The sequence below is a fragment of the Brachyhypopomus gauderio genome, chromosome 9 (assembly GCF_052324685.1).
Source record: "Brachyhypopomus gauderio isolate BG-103 chromosome 9, BGAUD_0.2, whole genome shotgun sequence".
Classification (NCBI taxonomy): domain Eukaryota; kingdom Metazoa; phylum Chordata; class Actinopteri; order Gymnotiformes; family Hypopomidae; genus Brachyhypopomus; species Brachyhypopomus gauderio.
In genome coordinates this window covers 14,872,663-14,895,153 of record NC_135219.1, presented here as the reverse complement: position 1 = coordinate 14,895,153, position 22,491 = coordinate 14,872,663, and the positions used below count along the sequence as shown (strand labels likewise).

Below are 22,491 nucleotides of genomic sequence, written 5' to 3'. Positions count from 1 at the left end.
GCCAAAATATTGCATCATAGCTAAAGTCACTTTCAGTGTTGCATTGCAGCAACAGTTAGCAAGTTCTCAGACATTCCTGTGGAATTGGTAAACAGCTATGGTAACATGGTCCCTATTTATTCTAATTTGGATTGGGTATTGACCCTGATGCCTCAGTGTGGTGACTGACTTACCCTCCAGGGCCCTGCCCTCCTGGTTACCCTCAGAGTCTGGATTAGTCTTAACCTCTCCGGAATGGTTGATACTCCAAGAGTATTTTCCTGGCTCCCTGAGTTCCCCCAGTGTTCTTCATGTTCTTCCACTGTTCTTGGAAGAACAGTGGAAGAACACTGTGAGAACACTGGGAGAACACTAGGAGAACATGGAGAACACTGGGAGAACACTAGGAGAACAGTGGAAGAACATGTTCTACCAATGTTCTCATGTTATCCCTATTTTCTCAGTGTTGACCCAGTGTTCTCCCAGTATCCCCCCAGCAGCTGCCACTGTGGGCTAACAATCAGACCCTTGCGATCGTCAGTGTGTTGCATTTCTTTCTGAAGCTCAGAGATCTCAGCTCTGTGTTTCATGGGTGGACCCTGTTGACATTGCCTTCTGAACCTGTGGATTCAGGCATGCCCTGCCAGCCCTTTTGAATTTATTACCTCATTCGGAGACTTATTCTTATACCCATTGTCAAAAGACCTGTGTCTACTCACCTAACAATGGTCCAGGACTTGCACAAGAGGCAATGTTTTTGGCAGGAGTCTGATTTAATCAAAGATGACACACTGTCATCCTCCTCTGGTTACTAATGGCTGCCATACGGGTCGCTGTGAGCGTGCTCAACTCGCACCCGCACGGCCCTGTAGTATCAGCCTGCTAAGAGCTGTACATGCAGTGCTGTCAAATTAACATTAACCTCAGTTCTTTCCAAACACCTGCTCAATTTAGCATTCAACGTATTAACACAACCTGCTGCAGTGTTCACACATTCTCCTTCTCCACCAGTAGTTTTATACACTACACACTTTAATAACAACCTAGTAGTCTTTTGGCATACTCCTTTAAAAAATCTCTCTCTCTGTCTTTCTCAATCTCTCGTTATAAGTTCTCAGAGGGTTTGCATGCAAGGGGGAGATGAGGCATTAGAATGATGTGATCAGAGGGTTGGATAACTCCTTGGCCTCTTAGTCACTAGTGCCGATTCTGATTAATCCTTAGTAGCTCTCTACTGCCGTCACAACAAGCTTAGCTGCTGACTGTGGCTGTGGTGGTCCTTGCTGTAACTGCCAACCCACGAGGCAAAGAGAAAGAACCATTAGCCATCTGGGACACAGTGATTACAACGACCAAAAGGCACTGGGTACGTCAGTTAGTGGTGTCGTGGATCAAGGAGAAGTTATCTCTTGTTAATGACATTTCCTCCACCTGTTGATTCCTGGTGATGTGGACATTGATCAGGCACTGATGCCTAATCCTAGTGCCATGACAGCACACAGCCTTTCTGACAGTTCAGGTGTAGCAGAATATTGCTCGGATATTTTGGGACACCATTGCAATGCATCTACCATCTGGTTTGTTCTCTGCTACTTGGCTGTGTTTATATTGTGCTGTGAATCAGTGTTCTGGTCAGGTATTAGCAGGGTGTTCTGGTCGAACGAGTGTTCTGGTCAGGTATTAGCAGGGCAACACAACCATCTGAGTGTTCAGAGGACAAAGCACCATACTAACAGAGCATAAGGCATTAAATGATGGGTCATCCCTGTCACCTGCCAATGTAACAGAGCCAGGATGATTTTATTTACAGCAATACAGATTTCATTGCTTATCTAGAATGAACCTGAATGACGTGAAGACTGGTGCCCTCTGCAGCTGCTAACAGGGTCCTGACGCTGGTGTACAGGTCAACCTTGTGTGAGTGTTTGTTGTGTGCGTTTGCTGTTGTTGTTTATTGTTGCTGTTGCCCCTCCCCCTTGTTCACCTGCCTTCTGTTTCACCTGTCTCTCCTTTTCCCCTCATTAATGTGTGTGTATTTATTTAAAACTAAAAGATCATAATTCCACATATTGTATCACAAAGCAAGAGAGGCAGACACATTCCCTGAGAAGAGCAAGATTTATTAAGGACAAATCCAGTATGTTTGGTTGTTTAAATGGTCCAAGGTCAGTTTTCCATTACACAGAACACCAGAAAACATGATACACAGAACAATAAAATGAAAAAGAGGCTACAAATGATATCGGTAAAGGTGCAAACAACAAGGGCTAAACGAAACAAAAACCAAGGCTAGGATAAACACAAAGTTATATACACACAAGATAGCAAGGACTGACAAAGAACTAAACTAGAAACAGGTGAAACTAATAATGTAGGGTGGAAAATTAAATGAGGGGGCATAGAAACTAAAACCAAAACAAATAAGCACATGTCATATGAAAACAAAGGGGTGAGTGACAGATGGGGGAGGGGCCATGTGTGACATACATGCTGACATGCTGTTTTTTCTGTTTTTTATTTGTATTTTAGTACCTTTTTTTTTTGTTTCCTACTTGGATTTAGTTTTTATAGACTTTTATCACACTCAAGAACATATTTAAATAAGTCACAGTAGTGTAAAATACATAAATATACATCTGTGGTAAATATACATAACGATTTCCAACAGGCCCCCAAAATCATAAGGGGTGGAAAATCAGATTGTAAATCTTGTTGACATGACATGATGTAATCTGCTTTCTCATATACAGAATTTGGATGTAGTAGAAATATGAAAAGGTAAGATGTGATATTGGTTAGGGTAAGTGTTCAACCAGAGAGTAGAGTGTCTATTTTCAGGTCTGATACAATGCCCCTGTACACATGGATATTGTATTTACATTTTGTAGACAGTATTATTTTGCTAAACAAATGGTGATTTTCTAATAGCAGGTACATTTTTCACTGCACAACAGCATACTACATAATCTGGTGACACTTCACTGAAGGGAACTGTATAGAAGTCTACATGTACATGAGACCTACATAAGGCTTTCATGTCAAATGATACATAAACATAAATGCTTATTCCGAAAGCATCGGCTGTCATAAAAGCTTTGTTTGTTCACTTTGATGACAAGTTGACATAACAATGTCAAGAGATGACGAAACAGCACAGCTTGCTGAGTGAATGTGCTAGTAAAGTTGAGCAAAAGTGAGGACTTCAGAAAGATGTTCTGCAGAATCTCCTGTACTGCTGTAACAATGACTCTGGACATACTAGACCCATAAAGGTATTCCTGCCTTAATATTCATTTATATGTGTATATTTTTCCTATATCACAAGTGATAGGCAGGAATTGTACCTGCAGTATATTTTCAACAGCTAGTTTTTAAAACATTTAGTAGTCTATAGACTATAGTTAGACCATGGCCCATCTGTTACTGTGTACAGTTAACCCTTCCTCAGCTTCTGACCAGAGGACTTCTATGGGCTGCAGGGTGAACTACTCTCACTCCAGAAGAGTCTCTGGTGCATGTCTAAACACAGAAACACCGCTGTGCCTGGTATTGTGCATGCCATTTATTCGAACAGTAAAAATCCACCGATAGGTGTTTCTGATAAACTGGCAAGTGAGCGTAGGTATAAGGTAGGTTTTTTCTAACAAAGTGCGTGAAGAAGTACAAACCCGAGCTGAGCGACTTTATGGGCGTCCTGCACGTCAGGCCTCTGACAGCCTACGTAAAATGCGCACGATATTCCAATAAGTGTAGTTAGTTCCTACCTGATCCGACCGCTGCGTTATTTTATATTCGTGTCCCTGATCTGTCAGATAAAAGACAGAAGGTATTCTTTGCGCACACTCAAAGAGCGCCATACCAAGCTCGCAAACCTCTGTGAAAGGACAACCGCTGGGAGACAGAGCTGTCCTAGCACGCAGGCTCCCCTCTTTGTGTCTCTGAACGTCACTTCACCTGCAGCGTTGCGCCTGGTCGGGCTCCTCTTCCTCCTGCCGTGATCGGTGCACTTTCTCTCACTATTCTCCTCTCATCTCAAGGAAAACTCGCTGCATCGGTCCGCTGAACAGCGAGCAGTTACACAGTACTTACCTTGTACTGTTGAAAGAACCAGACACCTTCTTCCTTCTCCTTCTTGGTAAGGTAAGACGTTTTTTCCACAATATGTGTTTGCTGTTTAGACGGAATAGATTTAAAACTCATTACTGCATGTGCAAATCGCTCGTGGAGGCGCAGCGCGTGCGTCTGTTGATCCACCAGAGTACCGCATTGCATGAACCGTATTAATTTAAAAATATGTATTTATCGTTAATGTCAGACTCTGTAGAGCTTCAAGCACTGATTAACTTCTCTAGTGTTTTCCCCCCAGATGTACGCGCCGTTTCGAGTCAGTAACTGCCAAACTAGAACCAATTTTCTTATCCAAACGGCCCTTTTCCTAAGCATTTTTATGTTGTCATTTCGAATGAATGCACCAAAAAGCTGCCAATTATTTTAACTCCAAAGTGTAGAGAGGATTTTCCGATATACTTGTTTTCCATGTCAAGCAAAGAACCCGTTGATAAGGAATACCTAGATGGACATTTTGCAGCAGATGCGTAGCTGATGTTTCTGGTGTTTATTCTCTGTCGGTATGCGCACACGGACACCCACACTGGCCGTTACATTCGTATCGCAACCGCTTGATCTGTTCGTTGAAATAAAACAAAAGCAAAAAACGTGTTGCGGTGTTGAGGTGATTTTGCGGTTTGGCTGTTAATGAATATCCTATAGTGGCCACCTCAGTGTTCATCGCTACTGAGAATGCAGATGAAACTTCCTGTGCTGCGCCGGACCACAGCGCTTAGAACTTGGACGGCAGTGGAGAAGAAGTTACCGACGTCTGTGTGTCAGTTCTGTTGTCATGTCTGTGCAGCAATTATCACTGTCGCAGCGAACACTATACTTTCAAGGTCATCGCAGGAAAAAAAAAAATGAAATAAAATGTGCCTTATATAATGTGTGGTTTTACCAACCAGATTGTGTGAAACCATTCGCCAAGAGAAATGTATATGTAATATAATTTTCGTGGATATAGACGGTACAGTCCTGGTTAAGTGAGTTTTGATGCTAACCTGGTCTCTGAACCTAGCTCATGTCATTATAACGCATTCAGTCAGCGTCGTGATGTCTAATAAACTTAGTCCTAAACATAACATTAGCTCTGCAAGTGTCAGTCATTATGATAATTGTTTCTGATGTGGTAACGAGGCGCTAAATGTACTGTTGAATAAGAATTATTCATCATAATGTAGTCACGGAGGTGGGTGTGACATGGGCTGAATGTGTTCTGCTATGTCACCACTGCCCTCAGTAGCAGGGTGTTATTCTCTCTACGTGATTGGATCAATTTAATGTAGCTGCATTAAACCCGTGTATTGCAGATTGATTCAACCTTGGCTGCTGTCCCAAAGGAGCGTCTTACGGTTCTCCTGTTACAGCAGAAATAGCAGTGATGTAGACTAAACGGAAAATACAGAAGAAGAGACAGTTACATCGTTTACACGAGCGCTGTTGACAGTGAGGTTCTGCAGGGCTGTTGGTCTGTGCAGCATGTGTGTTTATTTTTCCGGATATCTTGATTTGATCCGCACACTCGCTTCGGTCTATCTCAGTCTGAAAATGATGCAACGGTCAACAGCTGCATCTGTGCAAACGTAGAAGAAGCCAAGGCAGGACAGGAAGGTTTCACAGCAGAACCCTGCGCTCGAAAAAGCAAAAGAACGCCAACGCCAGACTCGCTTCCGTGCCCACTAGCCTCTCACGGGTGCCAGTATGCCCCTACACTGAAACCTATAGAGCCAGAAGATTTAATTAAAGGCAGTTTAAGCCTTGGCGGTTACTGCTTATATGTGTGGCCTAAGCTGTCTTACCCTTCTGCTACCCCCGTGTCCCATAATATCTTACCCTTCTGCTACCCCCGTGCCCCATAATATCTTACCCTTCTGCTACCCCCGTGCCCCATAATATCTTACCCTTCTGCTACCCCCGTGCCCCATAATATCTTACCCTTCTGCTACCCCCGTGTCCCATAATATCTTACCCTTCTGCTACCCCCGTGCCCCATAATATCTTACCCTTCTGCTACCCCCGTGTCCCATAATATCTTACCCTTCTGCTACCCCCGTGTCCCATAATATCTTACCCTTCTGCTACCCCCGTGCCCCATAATATCTTACCCTTCTGCTACCCCCGTGTCCCATAATATCTTACCCTTCTGCTACCCCCGTGTCCCATAATATCTTACCCTTCTGCTACCCCCGTGTCCCATAATATCTTACCCTTCTGCTACCCCCGTGCCCCATAATATCTTACCCTTCTGCTACCCCCGTGCCCCATAATATCTTACCCTTCTGCTACCCCCGTGCCCCATAATATCTTACCCTTCTGCTACCCCCGTGCCCCATAATATCTTACCCTTCTGCTACCCCCGTGCCCCATAATATCTTACCCTTCTGCTACCCCCGTGCCCCATAATATCTTACCCTTCTGCCACCCCCGTGCCCCATAATATCTTACCCTTCTGCTACCCCCGTGTCCCATAATATCTTACCCTTCTGCTACCCCCATGTCTCTGACACGCATGTCCCTGGCCATGACAAAGCAAAGCAGAACCTCACAGCGTTGCTACAGTGCAGAGTCCTGCTAACTGGTCACATCAGTTTACCTGCAGTCTTTGAAATGACTGAAATTGTCCTCCGTGACACCACTATGATGAAGAATAATACTTACTTCATGGAGGACTTCAAAAGCACAAATCGGCCTGATACACACTGATTAAAATGCTCTGGCAGTAACTGAGTCTTGGAAATTGGAGGAATGAGCTGGGTGGGGGTTTATTTTAGGGATGACCCAGTTTGTGTGATTACTCTGGTATCTGTCCATAATTACACTTGCTAGAGCAGAGCAAGATTGATGTGTGTTGCCTTTTCCCCGATTGCCTTGAGGGCGCTGTCATGTTGTGTGTGTGTGTGTGTGTGTGTGTGTGTGTGTGTGTGTGTGTGTGTGTGTTACCTGAGAGTGTTGGGGGGTGGGCGTCTTGGTGGAGGTCATTCTTAAGGGCCACTCTGGGACTGACCATGGTGGCTCTTTTCAGCCACCTTATTTGATCTGGATGTGTTTTGTCAGAATGGCCCCAGCGGGGGCTTCTGCGTCGCTGACGTGCTCTCCGGCCGTGACCTGGTGGTGGTGGGGGTTGGTGTTCGGTTCATGGCTTGTATGCCTGGGACACTAGTCATAGCCAGGGTGTTGCAGCATGGTACGTGACGTGGGGGGGTGAAATGAAAAAGCAATGCCACTATCTGTCAGCACACGGAACGAGAGACAAGACATGAAACAACAACAGAAAGCTGTTTATCCATGTATTGCTTTTACAAACTAAATGCTGCCCACGTGAGTAAGTGAATCAGAGGCTCTGCTCCACAATGTCTTCACTTGCTTGTTTCTTTTGCTCATTTGCGGTACGTTGCCAGTTCAAAGCAGCTACATGTATAATTATAATAAGGTAGCCACAGTGTTTCTATGAGCACCCTCTACATACCTCACAGAGATGATGACAGCTAAGAAAACATCATCATTTTATTTTGGTAACACTGGTCCTTGTGAATTCAGATGTGATGGTCTTTCTTTCTAATTATGCTAATTTACCCAACATTCTGCCAGCAGTGCAGTGTCTGTCCACGTGTGCATGTGTGTGTGTGTGTGTGTGTGTGTGTGTGTAGACCTGTCCGCAGGATGCTATGATGCGTCTAGTGCTGCACTACGATGGCTGGAGGGAAAGTGTGGATCAACATCTGCTTACAGCCTCTTAGCTGCAGCCTACTGCTGCAGGGAAACCTGGTGCAGAAGTCTCCCTGATCCAGTTCACAGCCTCTCCAGCACCAGGACTCTGCTGAGGGTCACTGGGTTCCCTGCTGTCCCAGGTTAACCTGGCAGGGGATGACAGTGGTCCCCCGAGGTTCCATGCAGTGTTGTTTCACTTTGCCAGTGGATGTTCGCCATTCATTGCCCCACTGCCTTGTGGGATGATCTGATAGGATAAAAGCTAAGGGAGTACACCTTAAGAGTAAAGCTGTGTGGGCACTGTCTGCAGCTTGGGGAGAATCCTGTCTTGGGTGTGCTTCTAGAAACCATCCTCTCACAGCGAGGATTGTCTACTGGGGATTGTGCACTTCCTGTGGTACTCAGAAGTCGGACTTAGACAGGTTTCCTCTTCCATTCTTGTGGCAAATGCCTGGTGTCAAACATCCAAAGTATGGTGGCGATGGGGTGTCAGAAGTCCTTAGTCAGACCCCTGCATGTCAGAGGCACAGGCTGTATGGTCACTAGTAGCTGTGGCACAGGGACAGCAGCTCCCAGCAGAACCCTGTGCAGATTAACATTTACGTTCTTGCAATTGCTGTGCCCATTGCAGGCCAGAGGAGGATGCCCCCCCCCCCCCCCCCCCTTGAGTCTTGGTTCCTCTCAAGGTTTCTTCCTGATGTTCTACTGAGAAGAACGGCTGTGTGTAAAAAGCACAATTCAAATAAACTTGACTTGTTTGTCCACCTTGCTCACCATCTTGTGGGGCCAGAAATGGTCATCCAAACGTTGTCCATACAGTTCACTCTTGGAAACGTTACCATGCCTGTTGGAACATTCTGCTCTGCAGATGAAATAAGAGAACAATGAATCCAGGCAGCCTGGAATGTGAGAACCTTCCTGGACTCCTATGGGAGCCACATGGGGGAAGAGTTGGTCTGAAATGCTGTAGCATCAACACTGTGAGACCTGGTGCTTGGATGAAGGTTCCCAGAAAGGAGGAAGGAATGGGTTACATCTTCTGGGAAAGAAACCCTGTTGGTGGACAGCATCTCCGCTGTGTGGGGTTTGTGATCAGAAACACACTTCTCCCAAGGAAAGATTGAGTAGGCATGACCAACATATCGGCACATCTCTCGGACTAAGAAGTGGCGTGCTGCTGTTCTTAATGCCTGGGCACCAACTCTGCCTTCTGAGAATGAGGTTACAAATTGCTTCTATCAGACACTGGATGAGGCACAGATCCCCAAGAATGGTAAAATCCTGTTGCTTGGTATCTTTAATTGCACATACAAAACACACCAGCACTAGATCGATTCTGTCAGAGAACATTTAGCTAAACAGCATGCACAGTGTACATGGGGCATCCTTGAACAACCCCCAACTCACAGAGGTATACAGAAAGTTGCACAGATTCTGCAAAGTGTGGAGAAACAAGGCACAGGAAATCCAAACTTATGTGGATAGAAATGACTTTCATCGTTTCTATAACTCGGTTAAAACTATATATAGAATCATCCTCTCACCACACAGAAATCAGCAGATGGTCTGACATTTTTTTAAAGAACAGCATAAAATACTTGTGAGATGGACAGAACTCTTCAAAGCCCATCTACACCAACACACTTTTGTAAATCATTCCAACTTAGATGAATTGTCTAAACGCCCACCTATCCCTGTTCTCAGACAGCCTCCAACTTTCCTCGAGGTTCTGACAGCTGTTTGTTCTCTCAAGAACAATAAATCCCCTGGTGCTGACAGTCTATCTGCTGAGCTGCAGAAGCAGGAGGGTCCCTCTGCACAACAACACTCCACCAATACATCACCAAGGTCTGGGAGGACGAGAACATGCCCCAACAGGGGAGAGATGCAAATATCATCATCAATCTGAAATCTATCAACAGTTGAACTGAAACAAAGCATAACAGGGTAGATTTAGAAGGAACAGGAGCAGTAAGAATGGGAGTACTAAGAACAGGAGCAGTAAGAACAGGAGCAGTAAGAACAGGAGTAGTAAGAACAGGAGTAGAACAGGAGTAGTAAGAACAGGAGTAGAACAGGAGTAGTAAGAACAGGATCAGTAAGAACAGGAGTAGAACAGGATCAGTAAGAACAGGAGTAGTAAGAACAGGAACAGTAAGAACAGGAGTAGAACAGGATCAGTAAGAACAGGAGTAGAACAGGAGTAGTAAGAACAGGAACAGTAAGAACAGGAGTAGAACAGGATCAGTAAGAACAGGAGTAGTAAGAACAGGATCAGTAAGAACAGGAGTAGAACAGGATCAGTAAGAACAGGAGTAGAACAGGAGTAGTAAGAACAGGAACAGTAAGAACAGGAGTAGAACAGGATCAGTAAGAACAGGAGTAGTAAGAACAGGAGTAGTAAGAACAGGAGTAGAACAGGAGTAGTAAGAACAGGAGTAGAACAGGATCAGTAAGAACAGGAGTAGAACAGGAACAGTAAGAACAGGAGTAGAACAGGAGTAGTAAGAACAGGAACAGTAAGAACAGGAGTAGAACAGGAGTAGTAAGAACAGGAACAGTAAGAACAGGAGTAGAACAGGAGTAGTAAGAACAGGAACAGTAAGAACAGGAGTAGAACAGGAGTAGTAAGAACAGGAACAGTAAGAACAGGAGTAGAACAGGAGTAGTAAGAACAGGAACAGTAAGAACAGGAGTAGAACAGGAGTAGAATAGGAGTAGTAAGAACAGGATCAGTAAGAACAGGAGTAGAACAGGAGTAGTAAGAACAGGAACAGTAAGAACAGGAGTAGAACAGGATCAGTAAGAACAGGAGTAGAACAGGAACAGTAAGAACAGGAGTAGAACAGGATCAGTAAGAACAGGAGTAGAACAGGAGTAGTAAGAACAGGATCAGTAAGAACAGGAGTAGTAAGAACAGGAGTAGAACAGGAGTAGTAAGAACAGGAGCAGTAAGAACAGGAGTAGAACAGGAACAGTAAGAACAGGAGTAGAACAATTGATCCCTACAGCAAGACAACTTCAGAACAAGTGTTACAAACAATACCAGGGCCTTGTCATAGTCTTCATTGACCTTCATTGACCTTCATTGACCTCTCCAAAGCCTTTGACACTGTGTAGCCGCTCTGCAGTGTGCTGCTTAAGTTTGTCTGATTAACTGATTAACTGATTAATTGATTAACGTCATTCAGCTGTTTCCTGATGGGATTATAGCCTCTGTGACCTTTGGAGTACATCAATCTGACCCTTTCCCTGGGGTAAGGCAGAGCTACACATCTATCTATGTGCCACCCATCTCATCCACGAGGAGCTGCAGGATATCACTGGTGTTGCAGTGGACTCCAGGCTGGATGGGAATCTGTTCATCATGAAGAGATTCTACATGTATGGAGACACCAAGGTGTCCAAAGAGTTTACAGTGTCTGCAGTGAACTGTATTTGCAGGACTTGCAGTGAGTCCTACAACTACAGTAAGATGATGATTTTGCTCTTGTAGCTCACTATCCATAGGACCTTCAGAGCATTATTCTGTGGTAGTTTGTGCACACAGTATGGTGGGGCTGTCTGTAAACACCTCCAAAACAGAGGCCGACTGCCACTAGAGGACTTTAACACTGCACATGCTACCTGTTTACATCATCGGCCATAAATTACATGCAATAGTTCTGTCTTTTAAATACCTGAACAGTGTTCTACCCTGGAACTGTAGTATTAGTCAAGAAATACAAAAAAAGATTAACCAAACACAATCTGGCCTTCTGAAGACTCTGCTGAAGGTTTTTGAGAACAAACATTTCCACCTTCACACCAAAGTTCCCTTGGACATTCCTACCCTCATGTTCAGCTGTTCTGCTGGGTCTTTTCTCCACTACACCATGTTGCTTGAGTCTCCTGTGCTCCACCTGGAGGTATCGAGTGTCTCACACCGAGATCTCTCAGAGGTCCAACTGCAGAAGCACCGAGGCCATGATTACCCAACAACAACTGGCTGGGCCATGTCACAAGATCCCCCAGAACACTCTGTCCCACAGACTGCTTTATGGCCAGATACAACACTGCAGGAGCTCAGCAGGTGGGCAGAAGACAAGATATTAAGACCAGATAAAGTCTTCACCAAAAATGTGAAATAAAACCAGAAACTGGAAGGTTCTGGCTGTAATAGATGGAGTCAGCTCATTCTGCACAGTACTGGCATCGTGTAGAACAGGATGGTGATGAGAAGGCAAAAGGATTCCAGGAGGAACACAACTAATAATGTGTGTGTGTGCGTGTGTGTGTGTGTGTGCGTGTGTGTGTGTGTGTGTGTGTGTGTGTGTGTGTGTGTGTGTGCGCATGTGTGTGTGCGCATGTGTGTGTGTGTGTGTGTGTTTGTGTATGTGTAGACCTGCGTGTGCATGTGGGGGTGTATGTGCACACACATATGTGTGTGTGGGTGGGTGTGTGTACTTGTGTGTGTGTGTGTGGGGGGGGGGTTATGCATGCGTGTACATGTGGGGGTGTATGTGCACTGTGTGTGCATGTGTGCTGTGCATGTGTGTGTGTGTGTGTGTGTACTGTGTTTGTTAGGGCTGTTTGGAGAGCAGGCACAAAACAGCTGCAGGCCGTACAGATAAGCGAAATCAAGTCGGTTGAAATGAACCACAGACCCAGAGTGATGGCACGGGGCTACGTTTGAGGATTTGAGCGACTTTGGCTCCTTTTTCTTGTGTGATTTCCCACAAAACTGTGTTGCTATTATTCTACCAATCTTGCACGGGGCTTTCTGGAATGCTTTCTCTTGTCCTGTGTGTGAGCCATGTGAGCGGTTCTCCACGTCTACGTGTGTTTGTCAGCGTCGAACTCACTGGCGTTGTTCCCTCTACGCACATTAGCCATTTAAATTTGCACACCACCTCTGATTGCTCATTCTATTTTTGTTAAGGCTCTTTTCTCATCTTGATTACAGCAAAACTACATTTCATTCATCTGTTCTTAGCTTTTTATATGAGATAATCCCACACCACTACCTTTGTTCGTCCCATTTTATTCCTGGATCGCAGCTCTGATTTCAACAGCCTTTATATTAATCAACAAATAGTCAGATGCTCTCCTGTGTTTCACTCAACAGTCGCCCTTTAATTTGACTCCGTTCAGAGAGTTTTATGTCTTTTTGAGCTTTATCAGATTGTTTCAGCTGATGTTCTGGGGTGTGCATCTGCACATAGAAGCAGGCTTCACACTGAAACACCTTTGCCAAATATATATTAGTACATCAAATGTCTGTTCTCCTATCCCCAATGCTTCATGCATGAGGTGCACATGTGCATCAATTCCCTCAATGAGCACTTGACATGAATTCTATAAGGCTACAGACCTAACGCAGGCGCCCCTGGGTATAACCTGTAGGTATCAGGTGTAGGTTCATGCCCCAGAGCCTAATCAGGAGTGTCTTTCACCTGCCTGTCTCCTGCAGACACGCCATGGGGAAACAGAACAGCAAGCTGACCCCTGAGGTGATGGAGGACCTGGTGAAGAACACGGAGTTTAACGAGCACGAGCTCAAGCAGTGGTACAAAGGCTTCCTGAAGGACTGCCCCAGCGGCCGCCTGAACCTGGAGGAGTTCCAGCAGCTCTACGTGAAGGTGAGTCACCTCTCCTCTTGCGTGATGCCCTACAGGCCGGGGCTCTTCCCCGCTCTACTCGGGGGGGTGGGGGGTAATCCAGACAGTGTAACGGTCTGCGGAGGGTGTCCTGATGCCAACTGTGCACTTGACTGTAAATTTGTTTAACCGTACACTTTACATAGTCCCTTGTTCATTGTCTTATTGCTCCAGAGATTGACGGAGGTGATGATCAGATCAGTCCCTATTTGTTACTGTGTAGAGACCACAAAGTATCTGCAGCACCGTTTAAAATTAACCTCACAGGGCAAGTTGTGGCCAAGCTTGCTGTCCACAGAGTGACTAAATTACACAGATGGTTGAGCTCTAACACTGAAAACCTTTTTTTTTTTGGTCAAGGATCAAGTTTATTATATGCCCAGAAAATCATCCCAGACTCTTTGTTAATAAGCATGGGAGTGGGGATGTGAGGATGTAGGCATGGCGTGATTGTTTTTGGTGGGGGGGAGTGGGTTGGGGTGAGACCAAGCAGCGCAAAAGTTATGCGAATATCCCACACAAAAGCATAAACAAACAAAGTAAATTACCAGTGAAATCATGCACGCCGTTTCAAGGGCACACTGCTTGCTGGGTAAGCTTCGCACACAGAAAGGGTCAGCCCACTGGACGCTAAACCTTTTAGTGAGTGTGTGGTGTCTCCTGGCAACAGGGTATCAGAGGGGTGGTTTTATTAAAATTTAGAAGCCAAGATAGTGAGAAAATGGATGGCCCTACATTAGTAGAGCAATGGACGCCTTGAACAGTGGTGAGACAGTGTGTTTGTGTGTGCATGTTCGTGTATGTGCATGCATGTGTGTGTGTGTGTGTGTGTTAGTGTTATGTACACACAGCCCAGACATTGAAGAGGTTTGTTTGTTTGTTACATGTATAGTGTGATGAATGCATCTACACACCAATGCATTCACTCCCTCGTTATTTAAGTAAGGTTCTTAATAAAATAATTATTCTATAATTAGTAATAATAATAATAATAATAATAATAATAATAAGGTTCTAAATAATAATCCTCTGCTTTCTCCTGAATTTCTTTTTTGCTTGCTACTGCTGACTGAAAATTCAGACTTGAATTCCCATTTTTCTTTCCACGTCCAAAATGATGGCAGAGGAAGTCTGGACTGTTTCTGTTTCTGTTCTGGTACGTGCCATATTGGTCGCTGATCATTTTCAGGCTCTTTTGTCTCAGAGCAAGCGTATGTCTTAGTGATGTTCAATAAGAGTCTGCCAGACTGAAGCGAGGATTAGATTGGTTCTGTGGATACACGTGCCTCCTGCTGGACTAGACAGTAGACACGGTTTGCATTTGTAATCATTTTGGGGTGGGGGGGCTGTTCGTAAGAGAGGGTTTGTAATTTTGCAGTGTTTGGACTGCTGAGGAGAAAATCTGGCAAGAGTTTCTGCTGACGTTTTGCTAAAGCAGTCGAATTCCCCACCGCAGCTAAAAAAAATATGTATCTGTGACGGACTCGGTCCAAGATGAGCTTCTGCATGTTAAAATCTGTGGATGCTCAAGTCTCTTACATAAAATGGAGTAGTAGTTTGCATAACATCCTCCTGTGTACTTCAAATAATCTCTAGATTATTTATAATATTTAATAAATGCAATGTAAATAGTCACTGTACTGTGTTGCTTAGAGAATAATGACAAAAGAACATCTGTACATGTTCAGTCTGTGGTGTGTCTGGCTACACAGCACACATCAGCAACATTACCTTTCTGACAGCATTTTTGCTTTCATGACATATATGTGAAATACATAGAATACATAGAATAAAACACAAAATATTTCAAACACATGTATAAAATATCATAAACAAAGACAATATACATTTAGTTTTACTCGTTGGAACTTTCTGGAATACATATTTTTGGGCAATCATGGCAGTCAGGCAGTCATAGGGCAGTCATGGCCTGGCGGTTAGGAAACTAGTCTTGTGACCGGAGGGTGGCAGGTTCGATTCCCAGACCTGAGGACATGACTGAGGTGCCCCTGAGCAAGGCCCTAACCCTCAATTGCTCACTTGTATAAAAATGTAAGTCGCTCTGGATAAGGGCGTCTGCCAAATGCCGTAAATGTAAATTTTCTCAAATATTTTTTATGTGCAGTCGGTTGAATCAATACATTACGATCTATTTTACATCTTTTACTATATGAACCTTTCGACTCGCCTTTGACAACAGATCCTGGTGAGGAGAGAGGATGAGACTGTGGTGATACTGTAGTGACACTCTTCTTGCTGGCCTGAGCGCCTGAGGGCACGATCGTCTCACATGATGCTCTGGGAGCCGTGCGGTACCTCTCAGCCAAACACCACGAACGCTCTTGTTGCTGTGTGTGCCAGCAACATAGCAACCAGGGTGAGAGGAACAAGCAGGGACAGTGAAGGGACCACACCTGCTGCTCAGTACACAGCACCTCGTTACCATGTCGATGATTTGCAAAAACAAACAAACAAACAAACAAAGAGATAAACAACAGCGCTCGGCGTGTTCCTGCTGGAACGAGGTAGCTCTACGCCAGCAGAACAGGACTTGGTCACAGGTTCATATAAAACAACAACCAGCATGTCAAGGGTGTCAGTACCAGAGATGCACCAGCTCCGTTTTGAAAAGGTGTGGGTTTATTCAGTCTGTCATACACTGCGTGAGGACCATTAACCAAAGTTACAGTCGTTGCTTCTCAACAGCCTGTCAGGTCTGACTTATATGAGTATGAATGGTTCTGTTTGTTCCCTCAGCTTACACATGCAGTGAACACACTGTTCAAACTAGCAGCCATGATCCAGCAGATTCAGTACCATCGCAATAAGTTTGGATTTTAAACCCTAGTGGGATCTGGACCGTGGCTATATGTGGGTTCAGGGTTGTCTGTGGCTTGAGCTGGGGCTGGTGAAGTAGTCCTCTGTGTTGAATTAGGACCCAGCTCGAGACCTCTTTGTGGATCGAACATGTGGCACGGTTCTGACCATGCAGTGTACCGACCTGAAACAGGGGCTTCTGGGTAGCTGCTGCGTTGAATAAGGGAACAGCTGAAATGGCTGCGTAGGGTGAAGTGCCTCCTGTTTCTATATATAAATCTCTGAGGAATATTTCAAGGAGTCATGGCAGAAAAGTGGTAGGACTGTAGAGCTCTTGTGCATATCTGGTGCAAACCTGTTCAGAGGAGCTGTTCAGGTGAGATGTTGAGGTGAGATGTTGAGGTGAGCTACACACATTCATGTCATCGTTTTGTTCATTAACATTCAGTGCCCTGAGTGGTACCATTCAGTGGTGGTCGTGTTTCATGTTTCTTATATATCTTTGCCTTGTAGGCTTTTACTTTGTAGGCCTTTCCTTTGTAGGTCTTTGCCTTGTAGGCCTTTGCCTGGCCCAGTTTAAATGTCCCTTCCCCAAACAGCCAGACTCAGTTCTTTACATTACATCTCCCACAACTGGCAGGTCGTCTAAAAATAGTGGGCTGTGTCTTCCCACTGCACACCTCCACTCTAAAGACTGTGTCTCCCTGACACAGTGCACCTCCACTCTCCAGACTGTGTCTCCCTGACACAGTGCACCTCCACTCTCCAGACTGTGTCTCCCTGACACAGTGCACCTCCACTCTCCAGACTGTGTCTCCCTGACACAGTGCACCTCCACTCTCCAGACTGTGTCTCCCTGACACAGTGCACCTCCACTCTCCAGACTGTGTCTCCCTGACACAGTGCACCTCCACTCTCCAGACTGTGTCTCCCTGACACAGTGCACCTCCACTCTCCAGACTGTGTCTCCCTGACACAGTGCACCTCCACTCTCCAGACTGTGTCTCCCTGACACAGTGCACCTCCACTCTCCAGACTGTGTCTCCCTGACACCGCACACTCTCCAGACAGCTGGAGGAATCACACCCCTCACTGCCCCACTGGGCTGCTCATTTATTGCAAGTGATTATGGGCAGATGAATATGAAACAGCATGAAACATATTACCAACATTTTGTAGTGAACTCTAACTGGCAACAACCAGTTCAACAGGGCACCATCACAGCATGGTAACACTGTATACGTATCACTGGACTGATAACACTGTTCTGATAACACTGTACTGGTTTCACTGTACTGGTATCACTGTACTGATAACACTGTCCTGTAACGCTGTAATGGTATCACTGTACTGATAACACTGTACTGGTATCACTTAATTTGTGTGAAAGAGTGTCTGTGCATTTTCAGAAAGAACACAATGACCTTTTAATATGAAAAGAGTAAAATATGGAGTATAAGAAGCTGTTAAAGCAGACAGTTGTTAAAGGAGACAGTTGTTAATGCAGACTGTTAATGCAGACTGTTGTTAAAACAGATTTTTGTTAAAGCAGACTGTTGTTAATGCAGAGTGTTGTTAAAGCACAGTTGTTAAAGCAGACTGTTGTTAAAGCAGACTGTTGTTAATGCAGACTGTTATTAATGCAGACTGTTGTTAAAGCAGGTGGTTGTTAAAGCAGACTTTTAATGCAGACTGTTGTTAAAGCAGACTGTTGTTAATGCAGACTTTTAATGCAGACGGTTGTTAAAGCAGACTGTTGTGTATGCAGACTGTTAATGCAGACTGTTGTTAATGCAGATTTCAGATGCACTGTCCCTGCAGTTGTTTTATTTATGCGCTAATGAATAAGATGGCTAGTCTCTGTGTCCTGGTCCTGCAGTCACACACTGGTGTCCTGAGAGCACTGCAGTGTCCTGGTCCTGCAGTCACACACTGGTGTCCTGAGAGCACTGCAGTGTCCTGGTCCTGCAGTCACACACTGGTGTCCTGAGAGCACTGCAGTGTTGCTCTGCTTAGCATTGCTCACTGCGGCGGACTCTCATCAAACAAATCCATCTGCATGTTCCTTCAGCAGGGGGGTCGACCTATAGGCCTGTAGACCTGTAGGCAGAAGCGTTTGATACTGCTCGTCCACGGCCAGATGGAGGACCCCTCCCCCCACACCTCTCCCAGCTTCCCCCAGCCAAATGGACATTTTAATGGCTGGCATTGCTCTGGGACAATCGTACCATCCATTTAGTTATGTGATACGCTTCTGTATTGGTGGATCTGGAAGAACTCAAGGTCACACAAGGTTGTCCCTTCAAAAGGGAAATAAATTTCTCCCTGAGAATCAATAGGAGGCCCCTCTACAAGAGCTGCCACACGTTCTGCATCTGTTAGCTGACCTGAGCACAGCACCCTTGTGTGTCTGGTAGGCGACCTTTACTGAGCACAGTAAAGGCCCTTGTATGGCCCTTGTGTGGAGTGCTGAGATTGGTTTCACTATTATTTTTCGATAGTGTTCTTTGCACAAAGACTTTCCTGGGAGGTAAAAGATATGATTGGCTGTAGTGCTTTTAAAATGACCTCCTGCACACTCAGGCATGACCCCTGTTTACGGATTTATGATTTTTGATTTTCTGAAGTGTTCCTCACCACTAATAATGTGTCACTGTGGAACATCTTGCATTGTATTTCACAGGATTGTAAGCATAGTGGTGAGCCAGATTGTCTGTGGGGTGTGCCACAGCGCAGGTTGTCTGTGGGGTGTTCCACAGTGCGGGGTCGTCTGTGGGGTGTGTCACAGCGCGGGTCGTCTGTGGGGTGTGCCACAGTGCGGGTCATCTGTGGGGTGTGTCACAGCCCGGGTCGTCTGTGGGGTGTGCCACAGCGCGGGTCGTCTGTGGGGTGTGTCACAGCATGGGTCGTCTGTGGGGTGTGTCACATCACGTGTCGTCTGTGGGGTGTTCCACAGCGCGGGTCGTCTGTGGGGTGTGCCACAGCGTGGGTCGTCTGTGGGGTGTGTCACAGCGCGGGTCGTCTGTGGGGTGTGTCACAGCGCGGGTCGTCTGTGGGGTGTGTCACAGCACGGGTCGTCTGTGGGGTGTGCCACTTTAACAGGGCTTTACCGTAACGTGCCGCTGTAACTGGCAAACAAGGTCATGGCGCCAGCAGACGGACTAAAAACATGATCTCGTAGTCATAAATCCAAGAGCGAGCTAACAAGGTCAGACCAAAGCAACAGAGCTGCTGGAAGCTGAGCACTGTAGTAAAACAACCATGCAAGCCAACCATCCCACTGAGCTCTACTAACAAGTCAATTACCTGGGAGCGAATGTGGGAATGATGGGTTGAGCTTGCCAAGGAGGAAACTAGAACTGGTGGGAGCCAATCAGAAGCTTAAGAGGTTGCTGGAGTGAATCCCCTCTGACTCCAAGTAAAACGTTGTGGCAAATTGTCACATTTTCTGTGTCCTTTTGTTCCCTTCATATGAGCATTCATATAATAATCGCATAAGATCAAACAACATACCACCAGGATTGTGTAAGGTGCTTAACGTGAAACATGCCACTGTTGCACAGTAGTCAGGACCCAGCGTGTTCAGGCTGATGCCTGCATGTTCATTGTCTCCCCAAGGCCTCCTTCCACTCTGGCCTGTCGTCTGTCTGCGACTGACCCACAGGCCGGTGGCATCTCCCAGGGGACAGCTTTCCATATACTGGATAAGCAACCACCATCGCTAACATGGCTGTGTGGTTTATGAGTCCGATAACAGAAGTCCTGCACAGAAAAATGCTCAAGTTATTAACAATTTATAGCAACAGCAGTAAATCTTGGGGAAGACTCACAAATGGGGATCAAAACAGAAGACGGTTTACCACAGACCACAGCTCAGCTGCACAGCTGAACCAAACACCTGCAAACAGACACTCAAACACACAAACTCTTCAACAAACAGACATTCAAACACACAAACTCTTCAACAAACACACAGTCAAACACACAAGCTCTTCAACAAACGCACACTCAGACACACAAACTCTTCAACCAACGCACACTCAAACACACAAACTCTTCAACCAACGCACACTCAAACACAGCCTGTGTTTGACAGCAGGTTGGAATTACAGTCTTTGTCCAGACCTGGAAGGATCACGGCCGTTTCAGCAGAGAAGGCAGGTGTTCCCTTTGCTTGGTGACCTGGTGCCAGACTTACATTAGTGTACAAATGGTTGGCGTGCTTTCTGACATGTTAATGTATTGAGTGGACAGACACCTCAGACCTGGTGTGTCCGAGGTCCTGTACAGGTTAACTCTTCTGTTCAGGTTTCAGCTGGTTCTCTTTGTCACTGGTCACATTTTAAGGGCGAGATAAGATTAACTTAGTCAGACATCATTTAATACAGATCATGGTCCAGGCATCTTGGATAGCTGACTAATATTTATCAACGCCTTTAATACTGACCTGTGGCTTTAGACTCTGCCTGTTTACTCTTAGCCTTTTTAACATGTACACTAACATCTACCGGTATACTAAGATTTATACTAACATATATACTAATATGTAAGCTCAGGTGTTTCTGAGGAATACTGGAGAATGGAATTGCTTGACAACATTTACAGCCTGTCGTTGTTTAGAATATTGAAGACAGAATTACTACAGCAATCACCACAGCACTAAAGCACATTGAATTGCCAGTCTGTATGAAAGGTGCTGTATAAATAAAGTTGCCTTGCCTTGCAATATTAAATGAATAGACTCACATTGTGGTCTTTTTAAACAACTCAGCTGGGTGAGCTCATAAAATGATTCAGATACAATGATTTTAGAAAATTTCATTTGTGTTGCGTTTGTCACAAATGAAAGAAACTGAATTTATGGGTATGAATGGGGAGGGCTAGGAGAGGTGGGTGGAGGTGGGGAGGGTTAGGAGAGGTTGGTGGAGGTGGAGAGGGTTAGGGAAGATGGGGAGGGTTAGGAGAGGTGGGTGGAGGTGGGGAGGGTTAGGAGAGGTGGGTGGAGGTGGAGAGGGTTAGGAGAGGTGGGTGGAGGTGGAGAGGGTTAGGGAAGATGGGGAGGGTTAGGAGAGGTGGGGAGGGTTAGGAGAGGTGGGTGGAGGTGGAGAGGGTTAGGGAAGATGGGGAGGGTTAGGAGAGGTGGGGAGGGTTAGGAGAGGTGGGTGGAGGTGGAGAGGGTTAGGAGAGGTGGATCTGGGTGGGGAGGGTTAGGAGAGGTGGGTGGAGGTGGGGAGGGTTAGGAGAGGTGGGTGGAGGTGGAGAGGGTTAGGAGAGGTGGGTGGAGGTGGGGAGGGTTAGGAGAGGTGGATCTGGGTGGGGAGGGTTAGGAGAGGTGGGTGGAGGTGGAGAGGGTTAGGAGAGGTGGATCTGGGTGGGGAGGGTTAGGAGAGGTGGGTGGAGGTGGAGAGGGTTAGGAGAGGTGGATCTGGGTGGGGAGGGTTAGGAGAGGTGGGTGGAGGTGGAGAGGGTTAGGAGAGGTGGGTGGAGGTGGGGAGGGTTAGGAGAGGTGGATCTGGGTGGGGAGGGTTAGGAGAGGTGGGTGGAGGTGGAGAGGGTTAGGAGAGGTGGGTGGAGGTGGGGAGGGTTAGGAGAGGTGGGTGGAGGTGGGGAGGGTTAGGAGAGGTGGGTGGAGGTGGAGAGGGTTAGGAGAGGTGGGTGGAGGTGGGGAGGGTTAGGAGAGGTGGGTGGAGGTGGGGAGGGTTAGGAGAGGTGGGTGGAGGTGGAGAGGGTTAGGAGAGGTGGGTGGAGGTGGGGAGGGTTAGGAGAGGTGGATCTGGGTGGGGAGGGTTAGGAGAGGTGGGTGGAGGTGGGGTGGGTTACGTAATGGTATCTGAGACCTGTGCAGCAGAGGGTGGTCAGCCAAGCCTAATTACCCTTGCAGGCATGTGACCTAGCCAAGTCAAAGAGGGAGAAGAATGCGCATGTGTAACCATAGGAGAGAGAGAGAGAGAGAGAGAGAGAGAGAGAGAGAGAGAGAGAGAGAGAGAGAGAGAGAGAGAGAGAGAGAGAGACATGGGGGAGAGGGAGGGGGGAGAGGAAGTGGGAGGGGGAGAGAAGGAAGGGGGAGTGAGGAAGAGGGAGAGAAAGGAAGAGAATGCTCTTTTCATGGTGTTCTCAAAATCAGTTCAAATGCATTTCATCATAAAGACTCCATCCTTCCTACATGAGCACTCTGAGGTTGTGTAGGAAACACCATCCTGCTTTCACCAGCACTGGAGACGACGCATTATCTGAAGAC

General features: G+C 46.1%; 1 protein-coding gene across 2 annotated transcripts in view; it reads left to right on the top strand.

The window, feature by feature from the left end:
• The first annotated feature begins 3,494 nt into the window (after nucleotides 1-3,494).
• vsnl1a (visinin-like 1a) overlaps nucleotides 3,495-22,491 on the top strand; it is a 29,958-nt gene continuing 10,961 nt past the window's right edge. Inside the window, exons 1-2 of one of the 2 annotated variants that reach the window (XM_077017466.1) lie at nucleotides 3,495-4,114; nucleotides 13,250-13,418. In XM_077017466.1, coding sequence (XP_076873581.1) covers nucleotides 13,257-13,418 — 162 coding nt within the window. In that variant the 5' untranslated portion in view covers nucleotides 3,495-4,114; nucleotides 13,250-13,256. Of the gene's footprint in view, nucleotides 4,120-13,249; nucleotides 13,419-22,491 lie in introns of both variants that reach the window. The other variant, XM_077017465.1, reaches the window with a different exon arrangement.